Source organism: Dendropsophus ebraccatus, chromosome 10, assembly GCF_027789765.1.
Source record: "Dendropsophus ebraccatus isolate aDenEbr1 chromosome 10, aDenEbr1.pat, whole genome shotgun sequence".
NCBI lineage: Eukaryota > Metazoa > Chordata > Amphibia > Anura > Hylidae > Dendropsophus > Dendropsophus ebraccatus.
In genome coordinates, this window is record NC_091463.1 from 18299165 (window position 1) to 18322759 (window position 23595).

Here is a 23595-nt window from a genome sequence, read left to right on the forward strand (position 1 = left end):
ACTAATAGGAAACATATAGTACTTGTGATATAGCTCCTAGTTCAATAGGTTTTTAAACTATATTTTACCAAGCACCATGTTTGCATTATTTGCAATAAATTTCATGGTTTTCCTAATAAAAGTGCATTATATAATACAGCAGGGGGTGCTGAGCACATTGCAAATATAGTTTTGTTTAGTTATTTAAATTTCTGCTAACTCTGGGTCCAATGAGCGGTCCTACCCGGTATGTGTGCTCATGCAAAATATGCTGTCAGTCATTTACTGATTCAAGACAACTACTGGATTCCTAAGCCCAAAAGGAACAGATATTTAAAGTCCTCCTAAACTAGAATCTGCATGATGACCAAAGATACTGCAGAACAGTACACTTAACAGGTTCATTCTCAATTGTGATCTTTATTGGTTTTAACCCAATATGACACAGGTGATAAATCTTCCATAATGTTAGGCATCTTGTACCACTTAATACTCAAATTAAAGGGAATGTGTCATCAGAAAATCTGTCATCAGTTTAAATAATGTTTTTTGGTTAAACATTTTTAGGTTTTTAGGTTAAACATTCTTTTAAAGAATTTTTTGTGACATTTTTTAATGTTTTTTTTTTATTTTTCTCTCTACATTAAAAAATAATCCTGAAATCTTGCAGTCATAGAGCACGCTCAGTAATCATTTATCTCAAGGAGACATAATTTGTCTATTGCAATCTATGTCCTTCAGACTTTCTGTAAAGCATGTCATTAAAGGCTGTTAAGAACAGCCCAGGCAATATGGCAGCCTCCATAATAATGTACAGAAAGTGAAATAGAAAAAAAATGTATGTCATAAGATAGTAACAGATTACAATAAAATAACTATTTTTTTTGTATATGACTCTAATCAGTAAAGGAAAATTTAGGTGACACATTCCCTTTAAGTGTTTTGTACAGTTTGAATTGTTCTTTCATAGTATTTCATTCTTTGCTTGCGTTTGATACTTCAGCTGTACTGTCACTGTACACCCATTATCTATATATTACATGAGACAATGCCAGATAATTCAACTAATAGAATAAAAAGACTACAGATTCCAGTTGTAATAAAATTGTGATTTGTGGACTGTACAAACACAATATGACACAATTTTAAAAGTTTTGCATATGAAATTTATTAAGGAGATAAATAAAACACTAAGGGATAGGGGAAGACAACATTAACAACCGAGAAGTTCCCATTTTGAGATTTCCCGAATCTTCAGCCATTCATACTCTTTACTCTTCGCTTTCCTTCTGCAGGTAAAAAAGAAAAAAATATTTTTATTTTTATATGTTACTTAAAGTGAGACATATATCTGTAACAAGGAGTCGTCTTCTACATCTAGGTGAATGAAAGTTTCTACATCAACATACAAGGAAGTTATATACTGTAAGAGCACTGAGACTATGGAACTTTCTGCCAGAGGAAATTGTCATGGGAAATAACTAAAAAGATTTCAAAAGAGACCTGTAATCATTTTTGAAGTATAAAAGTACTACAGGCAGCAGTCACTAGATTCTGAAAAAGGGTTGCTGATCCAAAGATTTATTATTATTGCCAGATTTGGAGTCAGCAAGAATTTTTTCTGTCTCATACGGGGCTGTCTTCCTCTTGATCAACACTGCAGGGTAATAGACAAGTGGATGCATATATATGTATACAGCCATACAAACTATGTTACTATGTTCAGTTGTTACCTTTCCACCAATGTCACGGCTCTTGGCCCTCAGCTTGTTCACTTGGGACTCAGCAATGTCGGCTCTCTCCTCAGCCTCCTCAAGTTCATGCTGAACTTTCCTGAAGCGGCCCAGGTGAGCATTGGCCTGTTCCTCCTGGAAATAGAAGCACACAATAATCAGAGATTGTATACCTTTTTATTTGTTTCTAACCAATTACTGTTTTCAACAATTAGATTCTACTTACAGATTCCTCAGCCTGTCTCTTGTAGGCCTTAACCTTCAGCTGCAGCTTATCGACCAGATCCTGAAGTCTGAGGACGTTCTTCCTGTCTTCCTCAGTCTTTTAAAGAAAGACCAAAAAATGTTAATATTTCAGCAATTCAACTTCATAAATTAAAACTTTTTGTCTGAAATGTAATTTTACCTGGTAGGTCAGTTCCTTCACTCTCCTCTCGTATTTGCGAACACCTTTGATTGCTTCAACACCACGTTTCTGTTCATTGTCCAGCTCATTTTCAAGCTCACGGACCTAAGGATTGCAATAGCATAAGGATATCAGTTTTGCTCTTTTTAATTCTTTAAGCATTTTTCTGAAGACCAAATGTACTCACTCTGGTTTCCAATTTCTGAAGCTGCTTCTTGCCACCCTTCAGTGCCAGCTGTTCAGCTTCATCCAGACGGTGCTGCAGGTCCTTCACTGTCTGTTCAAGGTTCTTCTTCATTCTTTCCAAGTGAGCGCTAGTGTCCTGCTCCTTCTTCAGCTCCTCTGCCATAAGAGCAGCATCTGTGATGGCCTTCTTGGCTTTCTCCTCAGCATTTCTTGCTTCCTGAACTGATTCCTCAACTTCATTCTGGAGCTGGGCAATGTCACTTTCAAGCTTCTTCTTGCTGTTGATCAGGCTGGTGTTCTGATAGAGAAAATATAATTTTGATATTGCACATGGTCTATATGAATTTTTTTTATGTTCTTGCAGCTTAGCAAGAGACCTTACCTGAGAGTGCAGAAGCTGAAGACGTTCACTGGAATCCAGAAGTTCCTGTTCTGCAATCTTGCGAGATCTTTCAGTTTGTTCCAGAGCAGACCTAGACTCTTCAATTTCAGCCTGCTGCAAATTGTTTCTACGTTCAATGACGGCAACCTGTTCCTTCAGATCTTCCTGTCCTCTCAGGGCATCGTCCAATTGCAATTGAGCATCCTGTTAAAAAGTATTTAAAAAAAATAGATGAACTGTGTAACTACTTTGTCACAATTTCACTTTTGTAGATTATGTAGAGACAAAGACATTGGCATTAGAGCAGGTGGTTATGCATACTGGAGGTTGGTATTATACATGGCACATAATTGGAGATGGTGTTTGGCATACCTTCAGTTGTGCTTGCACATTTCTCAGTTGTTTCTGTGCTTCTGCAGCCTGGCGGTTAGCATGGCTGAGTTGGATTTCAAGTTCATTCAAGTCTCCTTCCATCTTCTTCTTCAGTCTGAGAGCATCATTTCTGCTTCTGATTTCAGAGTCTAGTGTGCTCTGTATTGTGTCAATTGCTCTTTGGCTGTTTCTCTTTAGCTGTTCAATTTCCTCATCTTTCTCTGCTACCTTCCTGTCCACCTCAGATTTAATCTGGTTAAGCTCAAGCTGGACGCGAAGGATCTTGGCTTCTTCATGTTCCAATGATCCCTTTAAAAGTAAGGTAAATAAATATTAGTGATACATTATGCCCACATTATATATCTTCACAAAGTCACATTGTGAGGTTTAAGCAACATACCTCAGCTTCCTCCAGAGCTGCCTGCAGATCACTCTTTTCCTGCTCAATCTGTTTCTTGGCCTTTTCTAACTCATTGATAGATTTTCCACCCTCACCAATCTGTTCAGTCAGATCTGAGATCTCCTCTAAAAACCAGAAGAGATAAATATAAACATTGTTTAAATTTGATAAAGCATTATTAATTCTTCTTGTCAAACAGTTTAATATCTCAGTGTAGAACAACTATTTAGAACATATCAGTGAAAAGAAATTGAGAAATAAACTTACGTTGCAAGTTCTTGTTTTCACGTTTCAGAGTCTCAACCTGTTCCAGGGCTTCTTCATAAGCATTCTTCAGCTTGAAGATTTCTGTGCTGACGCTGCGGGCTTCCTTCTGAGCTGCCTCAAGCTCAGCCTGTCCCTCTTCATACTTCTGCTTCCATTCAACTAGGACCTTAAAAAATGATTTCATAGAATATAGTCTGTGTGCCTGGACATCATCTGAATTCAAACATTATTGCACTGGGGGGTTGGCGATTCTACCTTATCAAAGTTCCTCTGCTTCTTGTCAAGAGCAGCTGCTGCACCGTTTGCTCTCTCCACGTCAACCATAAGGTCCTCCACCTCAGCCTGCAGCCTCTGCTTGGTCTTTTCCAAGGAGGCACACTTGGAGTTCACAGCCTCTACCTGTTCCTCAGCATCCTGTAGGCGCTGAGCCAGCTTCTTCCTATAAATACATTGAATGTGTCAAAGGAGTTGTTGTCTGTATTTAAAAATGTATTTAGATTTTTTTTATTTTAATGACAATTATGGTCTTTAAACTAACTTGGCCTCTTCAAGCTCTTCTGTGCGCTGAATGGCATCAGTTTCATATTTGGTCCTCCACTGGGCAACTTCTCCATTAGCTTTGGACAAAGTACGCTGAAGTTCAGCCTTGGCTTCTTGTTCCTCTTCATATTGCTCACGGAGCAAGTCGTTGTCGTGACGGGAAGATTGAAGAGCATGGGCAAGGGCATTCTTAGCCTAAAATATATGCAGAAAATTTGCATGTTAAAACATTGTGTCTTCAAATGTTTGTGCAGTAATCAACTTTATTTAAATAAGGTTATCTGAATACCTTTACTTCCTCTTCAAGTTGTCTCTTCAGCTCCTCCACCTGTTGGGTGAATCCCTGCTTTCCTCTGGAGAGCTGAGAAATCAGAGCTTCCTTCTCCTCAAGTTGACGGGACAGCTCACCTAGCAAATGAAAAAGCAATTTAAAGTTTTGTGATTTTTTTTTTTTAAGAATATAGCTGTCTATCTCTTATTTTATGAGATTATCTCCTGCATTTGTGTTCAATTTAAATATTAACCACATCTTTGTTTTATCAGAGTTATATAATCTGATATAAAGTATCATTTTTCTCAATACCATTATATTAATTGACTGATGACCACATAAAAAATTAAATGCTTTCTCTTTTAAATGATGTGTAAACAGAAAACTTACCATTCTCTGTCTGGAAACGAGCTCTTTGAGCTGAAAGGTCATTGATCACACGCTGGTGTTCATCATCCTTAGACTTCACTTCACTGAGTTGGTCTTCAACAACACGGTTGATCTTCTCAAGGTTGGCCTACAAACATAAACATTAAAGTAAGAAATTTTATCATAACACAAGGATATTTATAGAGATCATTTAGGAAATGGCTTTACCTTAGCTTTAGAGATGCTCTCCAGGTTGCTGGCAAGATCATCAACTTCCATCTTCAGTTCACTCTTCTCCTTCTCCAGTTTCTGCTTCACGCGCTGGAGGTTGTCAATCTGTTCACCAAGTTCAGCAACGCTGTCGGCATGCTTCTTGCGCAGGGCAGCAGCTGTAGCTTCATGTTGAAGGGTGGCTTCTTCCAGATCACGTCTCACTTTCTGGAACTCAGCTTCACGCTTCTTATTCATCTCAATCTGGGCGGATGTGGCACCTCCAGCTTCTTCAAGTCTTTCACTGATTTCTTCCAGTTCTCTAGAAAGATCAGCTCTTTGCTTCTCAACCTTGGCGCGAGCAGCGCGTTCAGCTTCAATTTCTTCTTCAAGTTCTTCAATACGAGCCTAGAAAGCAGCAGTTAGTGATAATATGTTATAAAATCCTTGATTTATGACATTATATAGTAATCTTGTTTTCTAGGGCTTTACCTGCAGTTCCTTGATCTTCTTCTGCAGCTGTGCTCCCAGGGATTGTTCATCCTCAATCTTTCCTTGCAGCTGGCTAAGTTCAAAGTCTTTCCTATGAAGTAAAAAGATGGCACATTATAAATATCATTTTTATGTAAAGGCTTTTTGCATAAAAAGAACATTAAGTATATAGAACATTAACTACACACTTTTTAAGTTTTTCCTCGGCTTGCTGCTTATCATTTTCAAGATCCAGGACTGTTTCCTGAGATAGTTTGAGGTCACCTTCAAGCTTTCTCTTAGCTCTCTCAAGGTCAAGACGGAGTTTCTTTTCTTGTTCAAGAGAACCTTCCAGCTACATGAGTAGAAAATGTAATTTAATTGCTGTATAATGGCATTCATCCAAATTGTGTATTGATATAAATGAAATACTTTTCAACTACTTACATCATCTACTTGTTGTTCCAGCTTTGTCTTGGCTTTTGTCAAAGAGCTGACTTTGTCTTCCTCAGCCTGGAGGTCATCAAGAGTTTGCTGGTGAGCTTCTTGGAGAGCCTTCTTCTCTTTGGTGATTTTGGAGATATTTTCATCAAGAGTTGCCAGTTCTTCAGTAAGGTTTTTAACCTGAAATTAGCAAACACTTAATAGCTTACAAACATATTATGTGAATAAATTGAAAAGCAAGTCCATTCTAATTGTTGACTTTACCTTGTTTTCTGTGGCATGCTTTTCCTTTTCAACTTTAGCCAGGGTAAGTTCCAAGTCATCGATATCTTTCTTCAACTCAGAGCATTCATCCTCTAATTTCCTCTTTTTGGCAGTGAGCTCAGCATTGCTTTCTTCTTCATCCTCAAGTCTTTCAGTGATTTCCTTGATCTTTGATTCCAACTGGATCTTATTCTTGATGAGGCCTTCACATCTTTCCTCAGAATCATTCAGAGTCTCAGATTCCTACAGAAATTAAAATTCATATTAGCGTGCTGAATTATTTGATGTGATCGGATGTAGGGATATATGCAAATATACTTACTGATTGGACTTGAAGAAGCAAGTCATTCTTTTCTTGGACAAGGGCAACCAGTTTTTCTTCTAGCTGTTTCTTCGCGGCTTCTGCCTTAGTCAAAGCTTCCTTTGTCTTCTCAAACTCCTCCTTCATGTTTGCCATCTCCTTTTCTGTCTCGGCACTCTGCAGAAGGGGCTTGATCTTGAAGTACAGTTTCATCCATGGCCAGTGTTTGACATTCATGAAGGATCTGACATTGTACTGGATGACATACAGGGCTTCCCTTTTTGAATAAAACATTTTGTGTAAGGTTTTACAGATACACAAGTATTAATCAAAAACAATATCTTTTGAAAAAAAAAAATACCTTCTCTCCGTCATCTTCTTGAACTCAATTCTCATCAGGAAACCTCTGCAAAGAGCCTGAGTGCGAGTGATAAGTTGGGCCAACTTTTCATCTCTCATCTCTTCCAGGGTACCCAGAAGACCAGCTTTGAAGAACACCTTTAGGTATGAAAAGTTAACACTTTAGATTATAGTTATACTAAGAGATAAATTTACCATGATGTTTGACAGTTACTAGCTATATACCTTAGTGTGTCCAAATTTGTATTGTGTGTGATCAACATCAATTGAGCCCAAGAGTTTCTCACATGCCTTCTTGCTGTCAATGAACTGTCCATCGGGAATGGCACTGGCATTCAGTACCTTGTAACTAAAAATAAAAGCAATAGGGAAAAAACAAGTAAATCATATTGTAAGATATAATATAAGATAAGTGGAATTCTATAAATGGTTACACTTATGTGTATAATGAATTTTGGCAGAAGAAAATTAAACTTACCGTTGCTTAAAGTCAGCATAGAGGATTCTGCTTGGGAATCCCTTTCTGCAAATTCTGATACCTTCCAATACACCGTTACATCTCAACTGGTGGATGATCAAGTAGTTATCCATGATACCTGAGAGCATACAATTCATTTGAGAATTCCATCAATAAAACAATTCCCCTTAAGGGATTTGTAATTTTTCAATATTCAATAAACTTTGTTTTGGAAAAAAATTACATTAAATGCTAATGTCCTCTATTTTAACACTGAAATATAATATATAAATCAATACCTGGAGTCTTGGTCTCATTAGGGATCAGACAACGCACAAAGTGAGGATGGGTGCTTCTCAAGTTGGTCATCAGCTTGTTCAAATTTTCCTGAAGCAAACACAAAATAATACACAATTCAGTAAATTGAGAAGTCTGATGAAGATCCCATATTACAGTAAATCATGTACATATGAAATTACAAAGTTATATAATTCTTTATACTGACTCTGAAGAGAGCGGACACAGTCTGGAAGGAACCTCCCTTCTTCTTCTTTCCACTTTTGCCACCAGCATCAGCTAAATATTAGTAAAGAAGTGTTAGGGATCATCTTTATATAGCAAACTAACTACACACTGTCAATACAAAGGGCATATTAATCAGCTCCTTACCCTCAGCTTGACCGTGGCTTGCATACAAGAAGGCCAGCAGTTTGACAGAAGACTTCTGGTAGAGTTGGATGACAGAATCGTTCAGTGGATCCTTGTTCTTGTCCAGCCAGCCAGAGATGTTGTAATCCACAGTACCAGCATAATGCACCAGAGAGAAGTGAGCTTCAGCCTTTCCTTTGCCGGGCTTGGGCTTCTCAAAGTTCTTGCATTTGCCAAGATGCTGTTCATAAAGCTTGTTCTTGAAGGATGTGTCAGTGGCCTTGGGGAACATGCACTCCTCTTCAAGGATGGAGAAGATGCCCATGGGCTAAAAGCACACAAGAAATTTTATTGAGCTCCTGAGTAACATAGATTTTTAATACAGACTAGAAGAAATGGTAAGCTTACCTTCTCAATGAGCTCAATGCAGGCAGCCAAGTCCATACCAAAGTCAATGAACTCCCAGTCAATACCTTCCTTCTTGTATTCTTCTTGTTCCAGGACGAACATGTGGTGGTTGAAGAACTGCTGCAGCTTCTCATTGGTGAAGTTGATGCAAAGCTGTTCCAAGCTGTTGAACTGTAATTGAGAAAAATTATATGAGAAACTACAATCTGGCATGGACAGAAGTGTAATAAGGCCAGAATAGGTTAAATACTCACATCAAAGATTTCAAAACCAGCAATATCCAGCACACCAATGAAGAACTGTCTGGGCTGCTTGGTGTCCAGCTGTTGGTTAATACGTGTGACCATCCACAAGAACAACTTCTCAAAGACAGACTTACTGAGGGCACCGACGGAGTTGTATACCTAAAGTGGATAGTACAACAGTGTTCATACCAACAGGTTTATTAAATTTGTCACCTTTATATGCCTTTATAAATTGTTTCTTCCTAAAGTACCTGTGGTACAGTCTGTCCCTTGGTGACAAATTCATTACCGACTTTTACTCTTGGATAGCACAAAGCCTTTAGCAAGTCAGCAGCGTTCAAGCCCATCAAGTATGCAACTTTGTCAGAAACTGCATTTAGAACACATAGCACCATGTTATTGTAATTAGATGATTAGAAGAGATCATTTCACGGTTATCCTATTGCATATTAAAAATAAGTGCCAACCTTCAGTGCCATCTGGTTCAGCCTGTTCCTCTCTCTGCTTCTGCTTGAATTTCATGTTACCATTGTGCATGACAGCACCAGTCATTTTGTAGATGCCAGCCTTCTCTTCTGGAGTGAATCCCAGGATGTCAATAGCGGTCTGTTAGAATATAATACATTATGAGAACGTCAGTCACTAACCTGTATCGTGAGTCACTAACCCTATATGTTTTTCAAGTACCACACACTTACATCTGTAGCCATAAATTCCTCTTCATCATTAATACTCTTCACAACGATTTCACCCTGGCTGATCCAAGGGTAGTCATATGGGTTGGTGGTGATAAGAAGCATCTCTAAATACAATAAGAACATAACCAAGTTAGTGAACAAGACACAATGCTTGTTCTAGGAATTTTCTTAATTACATCTATGGTCTATTTGTGATCTATCTAAAGTCCTTTCAGATTTGGAGTCTCTTTCGAAAACTAAACTTACCAACAACCTCTGGTTTCTTGTTTGTCATGATCTGGTAGAAGATGTGGTAGCTTCTTTCAGCTGAAAGCTGAAATGTTACTCTGGACTTTTCCAGCAGATCTATAGTTGTATAAAGAAAGGGACATTACGGTACATGTCATATGCCAAAATACGTAAGAGAAACATGCAAAATTCAGTTCTTACATGTTTCAATATCAGCGGAAGACAGTTTTCCTGTGGTTCCGAAGTGGATTCTGATGAATTTACCCTAAACAAGATAATGTTTACAGTTGGAAAGCTTATAAATAGTTTTTTTTTGTAATGCATAAAATGTATGTGTGAAATTGCACCTATAATACTTACAAAACGGGAGGAGTTGTCATTTCTCACGGTCTTGGCATTACCGAAGGCTTCCAGCAGAGGGTTAGCCTGGATAATTTGATCTTCCAGATTTCCCTAAAGAGTGTAAACAGTAAATGACTTCTTTATTCTGCACTGTGGATAATGCATGTAACATAAAGAATTCTGAATATATGTTATATTTCTGGTTTGCCTTTTCCTGGACAGGAAACTTTGACTAGAGGAGATGCTTCCAAGTAATCCATACCTGCATGCTGTTGCTGGGTTCCTTCTTCTTTCCTGAATCTCCCAGAGCTGCAATTGTTGCAAAGTACTGGATGACACGCTTGGTGTTTACAGTCTTTCCAGCACCAGATTCACCACTGGAGATAAAGAGGAGATCAGATACATTATAAATATGTAGACTTTATAGACATTTAATATTTGAGAAATATGTCATTTATGTAACTTACGTAATCAGGACAGACTGATTTTCACGATCTGTCAAAAAGAAGGTATCAGGTTTTACATATAGATTATAAGATATCTAGTGGAGCTATTTTTATAATGTTAATTTTTGACAAAGGAGTGTGTACCTGTCAACATAAACTGATAGGCGTTATCAGAGATGGAGAAGATGTGTGGTGGGGCTTCCATACGCTTCTTGCCTCTGTAGCCGGCTACCACTTTAGGGTCGTACACTGGCAGCCACTTGTAGGGGTTGACAGTGACGCAGAAAAGCCCAGAATAGGTCTGTAACACATTTAATACAGTATTTTACATATTTGTCTCCTTATTCATGTTCCCCAACTAATGTAAATTTTGTTCTACTTGTCTAAACTTTTTCACAAAATTTGGAATAATACAGCCCCATGTAATGGTGTAGATTTTTCACTATCTTAGGGTATGTTCACACTGCGTATGTTTCTGGCCGTAGTGCGAACCGCGAATATACGCACGTAGTTTTGAGGTTGATGTGTTCGCTTGAAGGTATACGATATACGCCCGCACAATGCACACTACGTATGAGCTTACGGCCGGATCATATACGGCGCCGTGAAAAATGAACAAGACCATTGTTTGAGAACGGAAATGTTGAAACTCACGGCCGTGGATTTCCATGCGGTCCCGTACGAAGTACTTATTTCAGCCAAATTGAACTTGATTTTTCGAACCAAAAGGTTCTGTGAGTTTTATTGGGCTGGGCGAAGATTTCCAAGTAAATGACCTGTTTCAGATCGCTTCGAAACAAGCTAGGGAAGCATAACTGTACTACGGGCGTATGTTAGCAGTTCGTACGCATCCGGCCGCATGTTGATTTTTCCCACGCCCATAGTTTTAGCCGCACATGTACGGTGGCGTACGAAATGCGGCCGGACTCATACGCAGTGTGAACATAGCCTTAAACTCTATAGATCTTTTAAATCTTTGCCAAACTCTATAGTAATAAGAACCTTTTAAACTTACGTAGATCATCCAGGCTGCATAACGCTCTTTGAGGTTATAAAGCACAGAAGCCTCATTCAAGTGAGTCATCATGGCCATGTCTTCAATTTTGTCGAACTTTGGAGGATTTTGAGGGTAAACTTGGCTTTCCTTTACTGTTACAGTCTAGAAAGAGGACAATATGTTTAGTGATGCTCAAAGATTACTTTATATGTCATCTCATTGATAAAGTTTATATATTATAATAGTTACCCTCCCATCATCAGTCTTCACAGTGATTTTTCCATCTTCACGAGCGGTGACTAAACCTTTGACGTAGAGTTCCTTTTGATCATCTACATAGCAGGTGTTCTTGGCATCAAAGGGCTTGTTCTGGGCCTCCAGTCTTTCTTTGTCTGTTTTACGGAGATACTGGGCGGCATCGCCGAAAACGGCCATCTCACTGTCACCCATGGTTGCTGGTTTCTGCGAGAGATAACGTAGGATACAGAACTCACAACATTTACCTTTATACAGAAAATTCATCATGAACTGGCAAAAGACAGAAAGACAGAAAGACAAGCCACCTAGAAATTTTCTGCTTAAAATATTAACGTAATTTGTGCACCTGTGTTTATGCACATTACTTTGTAAGATAATTTCTCTTAAATAAATGTATAGTTTTGTCTTTGCAAGGGGCAACTTAGACTCATCTGCTACCACCAAAATTTGTGTTAGGAAGTGGTTCGCTGTCTCGTTCCTTACTGCTACCACTCAATGGTAGAGGCTATGAAAAAAACACTATCTTTTTTTTCCATAAGTTTATATTACAAAGTAATATTATTTTATTAAAGCAATGCTTTGGCAAAAATAATATTTTTTTCTGCTTTGTTTCCAGAGTATCCCTTTAACAAGAATTTATACCATTTTGGGAGACTTTCGCTATTCTTTTTTTTGTTCTGCCATGTAGTCTAATAGTTTTTTTGTTACATTTATATATAACATGCATTTTTCCCAATTTAACTGGTATAATAAAAACCATAAATATAAATAAATGCATTAATTCATGAGCCGCACAACAATATCAAACATTGTGTGCAATGGGAACTGCCATAAAAAAAAATGTGCTAGCTAGAAATAATGGGTGTAAAATGTTATAAATTTTATGTTTCCCCAAAATTTCTTTGTGTAGCAAGCACTTTAAATGTCCCCATGTATAGTATTAATTTTGTCCCTTAAAAGCTATTTTTACAAGTATTGACCCGTATATTGTACAATAGTTAAATATTTCTAAAGGGAAAGACCTATGCCAAAAGTAAGCCCCTTGGACATGTCTGTAGATTTTGGTCTGATATTGTTTTTGCACATTATTAGGCCAGGTTCACACTAAGTAAGACACCATTGGTTCTGTGACCCAGCTGTGTCACAGAACGGCCGTTGTGAGTGAAGATGAAATTCATTTATTTTGAATTGGGATGTGGGTGCAGTCAGGTGCTGCCGCATCCCAATTCACCATTGCAGACAATGTAAAGCGGAGCTGCACTTTACATTTTCTGCTCTGTCAGTTTTGTGCTGCCACTATTCAATGAAATGCAGCTGCAGAAAATGACATGTCAGTCTTCGTGCGTCCGCTAGGAATTCCGGCTGGAGTGTATACTGTGTGTATACACTCCGCCCGGGATTCCATTGACTTTAATGCAACGTATATTTTGAATCGATCACGGCCGGTGTTGCAATTTGCAACAATGACAGTGAGTAATTCAAAATATACTTAACATATATTAACATAGCTTTAAATAGTATCAGCTGTTATGTGATAAGAAAACAGCATGGAGCTACACAACTGCATATATAATAATGTAAACATAATTCTCTAATAGAAGTCTATTGTAAGTATGTGACAGGGTAGGGACATTTATCGGCATAGTGTATGGCTTTTAAAAATTAAGGCAAAAAAAAATGTCACTATTCTTTCAGATAGGCACAAACTAGACATATATATATATATATATATATATATATATATATATGTTCCACCAAGGTATCTGTCATTGTCAGTATATTGGATACAGATTTTTCTAATGACATTGCGGTCCTTTAGCCCAAATGACCACTCAAGACAACAGAAAAACGTAAAGACTCACCTTTTGTTGTCGAAGAGGGTGGAAAAAAAGTGGTGATCCCCCTCTGCAGGAAAGAAGCAAATATTGTGGATGAAATCAAGTGAAAATTCATAATTCATTATTCTAAAAATGTACTATTATCCAGATTCACATAAGGGACCTTTAAACCACTAGGGTTGGACTACAGTAATACCGAGGTCATCCAGTGGTTATGGCTTATTTCTGGAATTTATAATATTTTTTTCTTTTCGGCAAATTAGTATCATCATAGGAGGTGCAGTTTTAAATATTTACACCTCCGTTAATATTTATATAAACCAGATTTTTTTTTCCTCTAAGACATGTAATCACATTGAAAAAATACGCAGAGCACAGTACTCACCACCAACACAAATGTGACAGGCGAAGGACCCTCTAGCCTGCTTATATAGCGCAGCCCACCTGCCTACTCAGCTCACTACAAGAAAGGAAGTGTCTTCACATTTCCTTAAGTGTGCAACAAGCCCAAATTGTCAGTGCATCACAAGTAAAAATAACCCACATAATGTAGTAGGAGGTCTGGATACACTGCACCTGCCCTGTGCAATCATACAACCCAGTAATATTTTATAGAAACACTCAAATTTGCATTCACAAACTAGAAACAAATTGTAATTCCTGTTGATTTTACTTCTTACTATTTACACTATTTATAGGACAAGCTTACATTTCTCTACAGTATATTTTGGGGCAGGTTTATTTACTGGAATTCCTCTTTCCTTTTCCTTTCTTTTTAAACCAAATATAATTTTACCCAATAAAACAAAGCAGTCATTTAAGTTTACTTTATATTTTTGAAGGATAACCTTATTCCAAACTATTTAACATATGTTTTTACTTCTTTTTTTTGTTAAACAGATAGCAAAATAATAATATTTTTTATACAGGACTTTTTTTTCTGTCACTTTCAGCACGTCCACTTCTGCTCCAGTCACTGGCTCTTTAAAGGGGTAGTGCGGCGCTAAGAAATTATTCACAAAATAACACACATTACAAATTTATACAACTTTGTAATGTATGTTATGTATGTGAATGGCCCCCTTCCCCGTGTTCCCCGACCCCTGCCCGTGGACCCGGAAGTGTAGTGCATTATACATACCTGATACGTGTCGACCCCCGTCCGCCGTCTTCTGACAGTGATGTAATCTTCGGGGGGCCGGCCGAAGCGCTCCTGCCGTCCCTCATGCCGGCTGCAGCAGTCGAAAGCAATCGAGTGCCTATCTCATTGATCTATGCTGTGTTACTATATACAGTATAGATAAATGAGAGATCACAGTGCTTATACTAGAAGTCCCCCAGGGGGGCTTCTAATATAAGTGTAAAAGGAAAAAAAAGTGTTAATATTAGTAAAAAAAAAAAAAAAAAAACTCCCCTAATAAAAGTTTGAATCACCCCCCTTTTCCCATGTTATAAATAAAAATAATTAAATAAACAAACATGTTTGGTGCAAATTTGCAAAGTGCAAATTTGCGCATTTTTTGGTCGCATCAAATCCAGAAAAATTGTAATAAAAAGTGATCAAGTTGCATATGCGCAATCAAGGTACCGATAGAAAGAACACATCATGGCGCAAAAAATGACACCTCACCCAGCCCCATAGACCAAAGGATAAAAGCGCTATAAGCCTGGGAATGGAGCAATGGTTTGAATTTTTTACAAGCCATCACATAATATAAAAGTTAGACATGTAACAATTTGTTGTAATCGTAACGACTTGAAGAACATATATAAAAAGTCAGTTTTACCCCAGGGTGAACGGCTCAAAAACACATACCCCCCCAAATAAACAAAATGCGTTGTTTTGTTTTTTTTCAATTTCACCACACATTGAATTTTTTTGGGGGGGGGGTTTGCAGTGTACTTTATGAAAAAATTCAGTCTGTCATTGCAAAGTACAATTAGTGGCGCAAAAAATAAGGGCTCATGTGGGTCTGTAGGTGAAGAAATGCAGGTGCTATGGCCTTTTAAGCACAAGGAGGAAAAAAACAGAAGTGCAAAAATGCAAGTTGGCTCTGTCCTTAAGGGTGCCATCTATGTGTAGCCAGTATCGGTTAAATGGACGTTCAACTGATGCCACACTCCAGGGACATACTGTGGCATGAGAGATGGGTGGTCTTGTAGGGTTTCTTGAATTGACGTCTGCTGCAAAGACCCGGGTACTGCGTTGGTTAACCTCTGTGACATGTCAATGGCTGTAACAATAAGAAACATGTCAATAACTCAATAATAAATAAAGCTACAATAAAATAGAATAGAATAAAGTAGAATTTTCCCTAGCAACCAATCAGATTCCGCCTTTCATATTCCAAAGGACCTGTGATTAATGAAAAGTGGAATCTGATTGGTTGCTAGGGGCAACTAAGACAATTATATTTTACACCAGTTTGATAAATCTCCCCCTATGTGTTTGATGTGTCACATGACCTCCTTCCCATTGAAAAAAGTAAAGTTGAATCCAAAATGGCAGGAAGGTCGCCATGGGTGTTACCTAGTTTCAAATGTTTTCCCCTTTTAGTGTACTAATATGCCACAAATGGTAAGGTGATATCAGCAACCACTTTATTTTTTTTCACAATGTATCCGTACTTATTGCCCACCCTGTATAATTCCCACCTTGTCTGGATATATAAAGCTTTAGCTTTGGCTGTCCAGGCATGATGGGAATTGTAGTTTCACAACAGCTAGAGGGCCGAGGGTTCCCCATCCCTGATGTTAAAACTCATGTCTGACAGCAACTTATCTCCCTTGAGAAAAAGGATCTGGCATGTTAAAAGCCTACATGCCTCATAATCTTTTATAAAGGAGAATTAGCCCCATTTTTACCAGTTTGCTGGCCACAAAAACTGTCAGGCTAGGACATATAGGGTCATCTTCGTAGGAAAGGTGACGACACCTGTATGCCCCACAAGTGCCACAGCTTCTTCAATGTTTGCCTTCACTTGTTCTTGTAATGGTGGTGCAAGAAACTGAGCCGCTGCCCCTTTAGCTTGAATACGACAAGATTAAAGTCCATTGACCAGAGGTTACATGTGCACAAGTGTTTCAAAGGGTTTGAAGGGTTCCAGACTTTGGATCCCTGTAAATCTAATATTGATGGCCCATACTAGGGATAAAACTTTTTAAATTCTCTTTAAAAGCAATGTGAGGCTGGACTCGGAAACGACTCGGAAATGTGAGGCTGCCATTTTTTCGGAAAAAAACGTCATTGATGCAAATAAATAGGATACATCAGTAGATGTGTATACGTCTATTGTACATGTTTACAACTGTATGGTTTCCTTCATAAGAAGTACATATTATGTATCCAGGAATAGATCCCACAACTCTACTAGCTTATTAAGTAGTTATTAAATGTCTTCAGTGGGGAGGCTTCTCTTTGCTTTCAGATTTAGGATTAGTACCTCATAATCGGGGATATTAAATATCATGTAAGTATCTTAGTGACAGATCTGTTCATCGCTAACAAATTTTTGGAACAGTGCTCCTTTTTTTTTTTACAGAGCGTACACTAAATTGGAGCGGGTATTTGAAGCTTTTACCATTTCACAGCTGAAGCTCAAGGGTTAATGGAAAACAGCTCCTGTTATCCTCATTATCAGCGTGTCACACTGTTTGACAGACTACTGACTCAGGGATACTTTAGCCGCTACAAGTGGGCATTCATCAAGCGGCTTGACGTCCTGAACAGGAGGGACCACATGGTCACAGCACAAGTGTGTTTTGAGACACCCCCACTAGCTGACTTTTTTGTCGTTGTACATTCTCTTTTTTTATGTACACTATTTTTGGCCGTATTTTAAGGTTTTTTTTAGACTGTAGCAATAGCTATAGACCAAAATTGATGTAATTGGGATGTATTTGGGGCCATTTATGAATCAAAATATGTGCCAAAATACTGTAAAAAACACTTAATGACACTTCATTTTACAGCCTCTGGGACCAATGATCTGGATCATGCATTTGTGGTCTCACAGCCTTACATAAGTAAGCGAATATGTACAGCAAGTCACTTTGATTTATCAGGGTGACAATGTAAAGAAGAGGCAGGTCAGCGACTGGGTTGAGGGAGGTGGGGTAGAATGGGGGTGGGACAATTGTGTCTCTGTCAACCAAGGGACCGTATAAATGTTGAGCTGGCAGTGTCAGGGACTGCAGCACAGAAGTTTGTTAATTTCCTTTTACTTGCTTGATCTAGACAGTGGGTCTATAATCGCACAATATATCTATGGAGGACAATAATAGTAGTTTATCATTTCCCTATAGACGAGATGTCTGGACAAGCTTAAAGGGTAAAGGTACCCATATACATGCACTAGTTCTTGGCTGAATGTTTTTTCTGCTAACTGCAATCTTTTCGGATCCCTACATACACATGAATGTTGGGTGTGCCAAAGCATTCCTGACTCATCTCCTTAAATCTAATATGCCCTATCCTTCATAATCTGTTGGGTAAGAGTTGGAGGTCCACCACATACATTTGCTGGTCCCTTCAAAATATGTAGGTTCCAGACTATTTTTTCTAATTTGTATGGGGGCCATAAAGCAGTGTTCCAGCATTTAATATTCATGGCCTATACATCGACACCCAGTACCTCCACTATTCAGCCGTTTTAGCAGAGCTGGTGCCCCAGCACAGACACAATGCAGCTCTGCCAAACAACTGATAGTGGGGGTGCTGGGTTTAATTACTTGCTGATTCAACATTATGGCTTACTCTTTAAGGCTGTGATTATTATTTGCAGCCGTAATTGTCAAAAGACGGCCATCTTTTGATATCAAAAGGATGGCCGTCCAAAAAGACGGCCACAAAACGACATTGTGTGAACACATCCTAGGTAACACAATTTATTCATTGAATTTTTCTTTGGAAAAATATAAAAAACGTATAGTCATATAGTTAAAGGTACAGGTAAACTAATAAAAGGCCAAACTTTCTTCACCTTTTAATTAGAACCTGTAATAAGGCTTATTACTGAGAAGAACAGCATCCCATGTGTTAGGTAAAAAAAAAAAAAAAAAGATACTGTGCTCTATACTACCCTGTGTTGGCCCTGCATTCACATTCGGCTATTTTAATGGTAGTTGCTTGGATGGTGCGGCCTCTATTTACTGCATGCAAGAGATTTCTGACATTCTTACAATTGCTCAGCGCTGTATATCCTATGTCAATACTTATAGATTAGTGCAAGGGTCAAATTACTGCTAGAAATTCTGCTATGCACTGGGACATATTAACTTTAATGATTGGACATATTTACATACATAGGTTTGCTTTTTGCAGGCTGAGGTACAAAATAATGATTGTTGATGATGATGATTGTTTGGACCCTTCTCCGTATTAGCGACAAGAGAGACATTCCAACATGTAATACCATTTTCCAAATTGTGGCTGCTCCCGCTTTCCCAGTTGAGATCAGCTGTTCAGGGGTATTCTGGGACTTTTTTAGGTATGGCCTACAGCATAGGCGGAAGGCCATAACTCCCATTGACATTAACTCCCATTTACATTAATGGCAGTTACGTAAACAGCATAGTGCCACAAGCTAAGCTGTTTTCGTAACTCACAAGTTGCAGAAGTGCAGCTTTAAGTGTTACAACTCTTAGTAAGTAAATGGAAATGTTATAAACTGTGTAAAGCAACCTGTTTGGCTGTTCTCACCTTCCTGACCTCTTACAATGGTCAAGAACAAACTGGAGGATAATTGCAGCCTTTGATTATGAAACAGGTGGAAGGACCCCATAAAATGTAAGTAGAGGATTCAGGTTATAATAGTTTTCCTTCCTTTCCAGTTTTACCTTATCTGAATAGTGCCTTTCCAAAGATGTTCACAGTTTACTTTTCAATTATAGTTGAATTTTCTGATTCAATTGGGCTCATACACTATCTATAGTTACACGAACTTCACGCAGTTGTATTAAGCGAGAGGAGTCATAATGACAGGTATGCACCCCGCACCCGGGTACCAGCTGCAAGAACCCCATAAACGAAACAACAGCACCCACAAATAGCACAAATAGATCTGTTTATTTATGAAAGCATGTTCAATGGTTCTACCATAACAAGGTCTCAGCATTTGTGAGCCACAAATGTGTTCAGTAATATATTTTTTATTATATACAGTGGTACCTCTGTTCTGTTCAGGTGCAGAGTACCTGGCCCAGAGAGTGTAAAGACTGTCAGTAAGTGGCGGTTCATCTTGCACCACTACTGATTGTGAAGGAGCAGGGATTCCTGTTATAATGACATGATTCCCCAATCTAAACGAGTGCGGAGAACACCCGTTTACAGCGGGGATTCCTGTCATTATGAGAACACAGAGCTGGGAATAACGGTATAATGATGGGAATCCCCTGTGTTGCCGCCCCCTGCACCACTTACCTAGCAGCCACTGGATCTCTGATTCTGATTCATCCATGTCATATCTGATTAGTCCGCCGGCCTGCAGCAGCTCCTGGCACCCTTATCTAGACCGCCGGCGCCCATACTCCTGAACCCTTGGCCCTCTGCACCACAGCCGACGGCTCCCACTTCTTCTTGCTGCCTCTGCTGACTCCCCAACCTGTGGTGCATGGGTGTCGGCGGCCTAAAAAAGGGTGCTGGGAGCTGCTGCAGGCCAGCGGAGGAGTCGGATCCGCCAGGGGAACAGGGAGCCAGCAGCTGCTTGGTAAGCAGTGCAGGGGGGCGGCAACGAAGGGGACTCCCTCCACTATGACGGAAATCCCTGCTCTGTGTTCCCTGCAGCAGAGAGATGCAGGAGCGGACGGCTTTTTAAACTTGCCATGCACTCCTGCTTCTATCAGCTGTGGAAACACCCTGTAAAGAAGCAGGGATTCCCATCATAATGACGGGAAACCCCGCCCCTGTAACTTTGGTGTTCCTGAACAGGGCCGTTTCTTGCATTGGGCAGGCCGGGCAAGGGCACGGGGCGCCGACAGTTAGGGGCCGCTGGTGGCACAACCGGGGACCTCACACAGTGTGGGTTGGATAACGCACCATGCGCCCCCACACCCAGACCACCTGGTCTGCGGTCAACTGAGCAACAATCCTGCCCGCAGCTGCTACGACTGTTGATTGGCCGTTTGCACCACGGCCGGCCGCAGCAGCTCCACGGTCCTGCTCTGCACTGATTGGAAGAGCATGTCAATATGTTGCACTGGCATAGGTGAGGCGCAGGTCGAGTTGAAAGCAGCGGTGGCAGCGACCTGTGTAAGATCAAGTGGGGGAGTATGTGATCAGGTGGTGTAGTGTGTATGTGTGGAGGGGGGATCGTCAGAGGGGATAGTGTGTGGAGGGGGGGTCGGAGGGGATAGTGTGTGGAGGGGGGTCAGAGGGGATAGTGTGTGGAGGGGGGGCAGAGGAGATAGTGTGTGTGTGGGGGTAGGTGGGGAAGTATGTATGTGTGTGTGTGGAGGGTCAAATGGCGTAGTGTGTGTGTAAAGGGGGTCAGGTGGGGTAGTGTGTGTGGGGATAGCGGTCAGGTTAATTGCAGGCAGGAGGGGGACTTTATTACTATGGTGGGTACAGCAGGCGCATTATTACTATATAGGAGTTACAGCAGAGGGGACATTATTACTATATGGGGGCACAGCATAGGGAGCATTATTACTATATGGGGGCACAACAGGAGACATTACTATATGGAGGGCACACTGGGGGCATTATTACTATATGGGCGCACAGCAAAGGCATTATTACTATATGGGCGCACAGCAGGGGCATTATTACTATATGGGTGCACAGCAGGGGGCGTTATTACTATATGGGGGTACAGCAGGGACATTATTACTATATGGAAAGCACACTGGGGGTATTTTTACTATATGGGCCCACAGCAAGGGCATTGTTACTATATGAGGGCACAGCATGGGGCATTATTACTATATGGGGGACACAGCAGAGGACATTACTACTATATGAGGGTGCCCAGTAGGGGAAATTTTACAATGCAGGAGGCATTATTACTATGGGGCACAACACTGCAGGAGATCCTATATACAGGGGGCATCTCACATACCTAGTGACTTTACTGCACATGACACAAAAAAGTGGAAGTTGTAAAAGTGCAGATTCTAAGATGTTTGTCTCGCAGGTTCAGAAGAGATGAATTGTCGCTGCAAGAAACCGTCATGGAGGCCAGGGCCAGATGGAGAGGAAAAGGAAAGTGACGCCTCAGATCAAAGAAGGCGTCACCTGTGAGTCACTGAAAGGTTGGGTAACTATGCCATAATACACACACTGCTTCTTTCTAGCAACAACCCAAATAAATCACTTGGAAAAAGGGGGGGGGGGGGGGGGGCGCTTTTATCAAGATTTGCCCTGTAGTCAAAATTACCTAGAAACTGCCCTGTTCCTGAACACCTCAGTAATTGTCAGCTGAACAATAGTAGCTGACAGTTATCTCCCCTTATTTTGTTCGGATACCAAACAATGTTCGAATACCAAGCAAAACTTACCGAGGGAAATTTTGTTGGAATAACGAATTGTTTGAACACTGAGGTTCAGGAATAATAAAGAATAATCCACCACAAAACCCTCCAATATACAAGCTAAAGATGTCATCTTAAGGTTTATTAATAATTTTTAACCATATTGCTGAAAAAAGCGAATGTACCACTAAGGACAGTAAAATATTACTTCTATCATCTGGTGGGATCCCGGTGTCTCAGTCCATTTTTCAAATCGCCATCCGGTTATCTCCATCTGAACCAGTTTCTTCATATGCAAATCGGCACCTCAAATGGTGGGGGCAATAGGCGCACCATCAGTGCATAGACTAGCCCAATTTTCATATGAAGAAACTGGCGCAGATGGCAGGAACTGGAAACCAATTTTAAAAAATGGACCACGCCACCAGGATCTCCATACCAGCCACCATGATATTATCCTTATTGGTACATTCGCTCTAAAGGAGAAGTCTGGCAAAAATAAAAAGTACAGTGTAGGCAGGGGTTGGGGAGAACATAATAAAGAAGGTATAATTACTGTCCCCGTGCCCCTGCAGTGCTGTATTACAGCTCCTGGATCCACACCTGGAACTCATTTTCTCCCTGTCTTCTTGGTATGTTGTGACTCGGGTGAAACTACCCAAGCCAGCTGGTGGATTGCCCCCTCAGCCAGTCACCGACTGCATCGGTGTCCCGCCCCAGTCTTCTGACTGGCTGAGCAGACAATCCATCAGCTGGGTTGTGACATTGCAAGAGGGAGACTGATGAAGGACACTGGGGGTCTAGGAATGGTATAATGGTGCTGTGGGGGCAAGGGGATGGGTAAATATACTTTATTATGTTCCCCCCTGCCTGTACCAGATTTTTTATTTTTGCTGGACTTCTTTAATATTAGAAAAAAATCTTGTACAACAACCTAATGTGTCTAGGACGTTAAGCAGTTGGAAGAGCATATTTACCAATCATATAACTATATGGAGTCTAGAGTACAGCAGCTGATAAGTATGGGAAAACTCGATTTTTTAATAGACGTAAATTACAAATCTATATAACTTTTTGATATCAGTTTCTCGCTAGACAACCCCTTTAAGGACATGGCAAAACAGCGACCGTTCTGTGACACGGCCATGTAACAGAACCCCCACTGTCTGAGATGTTTAACCTGGCCGATACCGCAGTATTGGCCGTGTAAGCATCACTTCAACTTTATTGGAATTCAGGTGTGCCCGCATTCCAATTTGCCATAGCAGGCAATGTAAAGTACGGCCTGGAGCCATACTTACATTGTGTGCACAGTCTATTTCGTGCGTCTGCTGTTCACTGAATAGCGGCCGCACAAAATAGACATGGCATTTTTCTGTGTGGCCACATGAAATCCTGGCCGCAGTGTATACAGTGTGTATACACTGCGGCCGGGATTCCATAGGGGTTAATGCAATCGGCTGCTGTGATTAAACAACGGCAGTTTTTTAATAAAAAAATACATAGTGTGAACGAGGCCTAACAGTTATGTGACACTGCAGGGGGGAAATGATTGCATAAATACACACTGACCATAGGGCACAGCCAGTATTGTGGTACGTTCATA

The 23595-nt window shown here is 40.0% G+C and overlaps 1 protein-coding gene and 1 long non-coding RNA gene across 3 annotated transcripts in view; one reads left to right on the forward strand and one right to left on the reverse strand.

Moving 5' to 3' along the window:
* Positions 1 to 23595, forward strand: part of LOC138802604 (uncharacterized) — a 110936-nt gene that overhangs the window by 50540 nt on the left and 36801 nt on the right. The gene's annotated exons all lie outside the window — the stretch shown is intronic.
* LOC138802602 (myosin-1B-like) lies at positions 1120 to 13600 on the reverse strand. The gene is made up of 39 exons (XM_069986086.1): positions 13545 to 13600; positions 11674 to 11886; positions 11443 to 11586; positions 10572 to 10728; positions 10449 to 10476; positions 10244 to 10358; positions 10000 to 10092; positions 9841 to 9904; positions 9658 to 9756; positions 9412 to 9515; positions 9181 to 9319; positions 8965 to 9083; positions 8723 to 8872; positions 8469 to 8639; positions 8082 to 8388; positions 7918 to 7988; positions 7712 to 7799; positions 7434 to 7551; positions 7181 to 7304; positions 6957 to 7093; positions 6617 to 6872; positions 6295 to 6537; positions 6034 to 6210; positions 5796 to 5941; positions 5608 to 5698; positions 5134 to 5523; positions 4927 to 5053; positions 4555 to 4673; positions 4264 to 4460; positions 3981 to 4164; positions 3726 to 3891; positions 3459 to 3583; positions 3059 to 3367; positions 2687 to 2890; positions 2306 to 2602; positions 2119 to 2223; positions 1939 to 2034; positions 1713 to 1847; positions 1120 to 1268 (listed from the first exon to the last, which is right to left on the reverse strand). The coding sequence occupies exons 2-39, from the start codon at positions 11872 to 11874 to the stop codon at positions 1251 to 1253; spliced, it is 5814 nt and encodes a 1937-aa protein (XP_069842187.1). The 5' UTR covers positions 11875 to 11886; positions 13545 to 13600; the 3' UTR covers positions 1120 to 1250.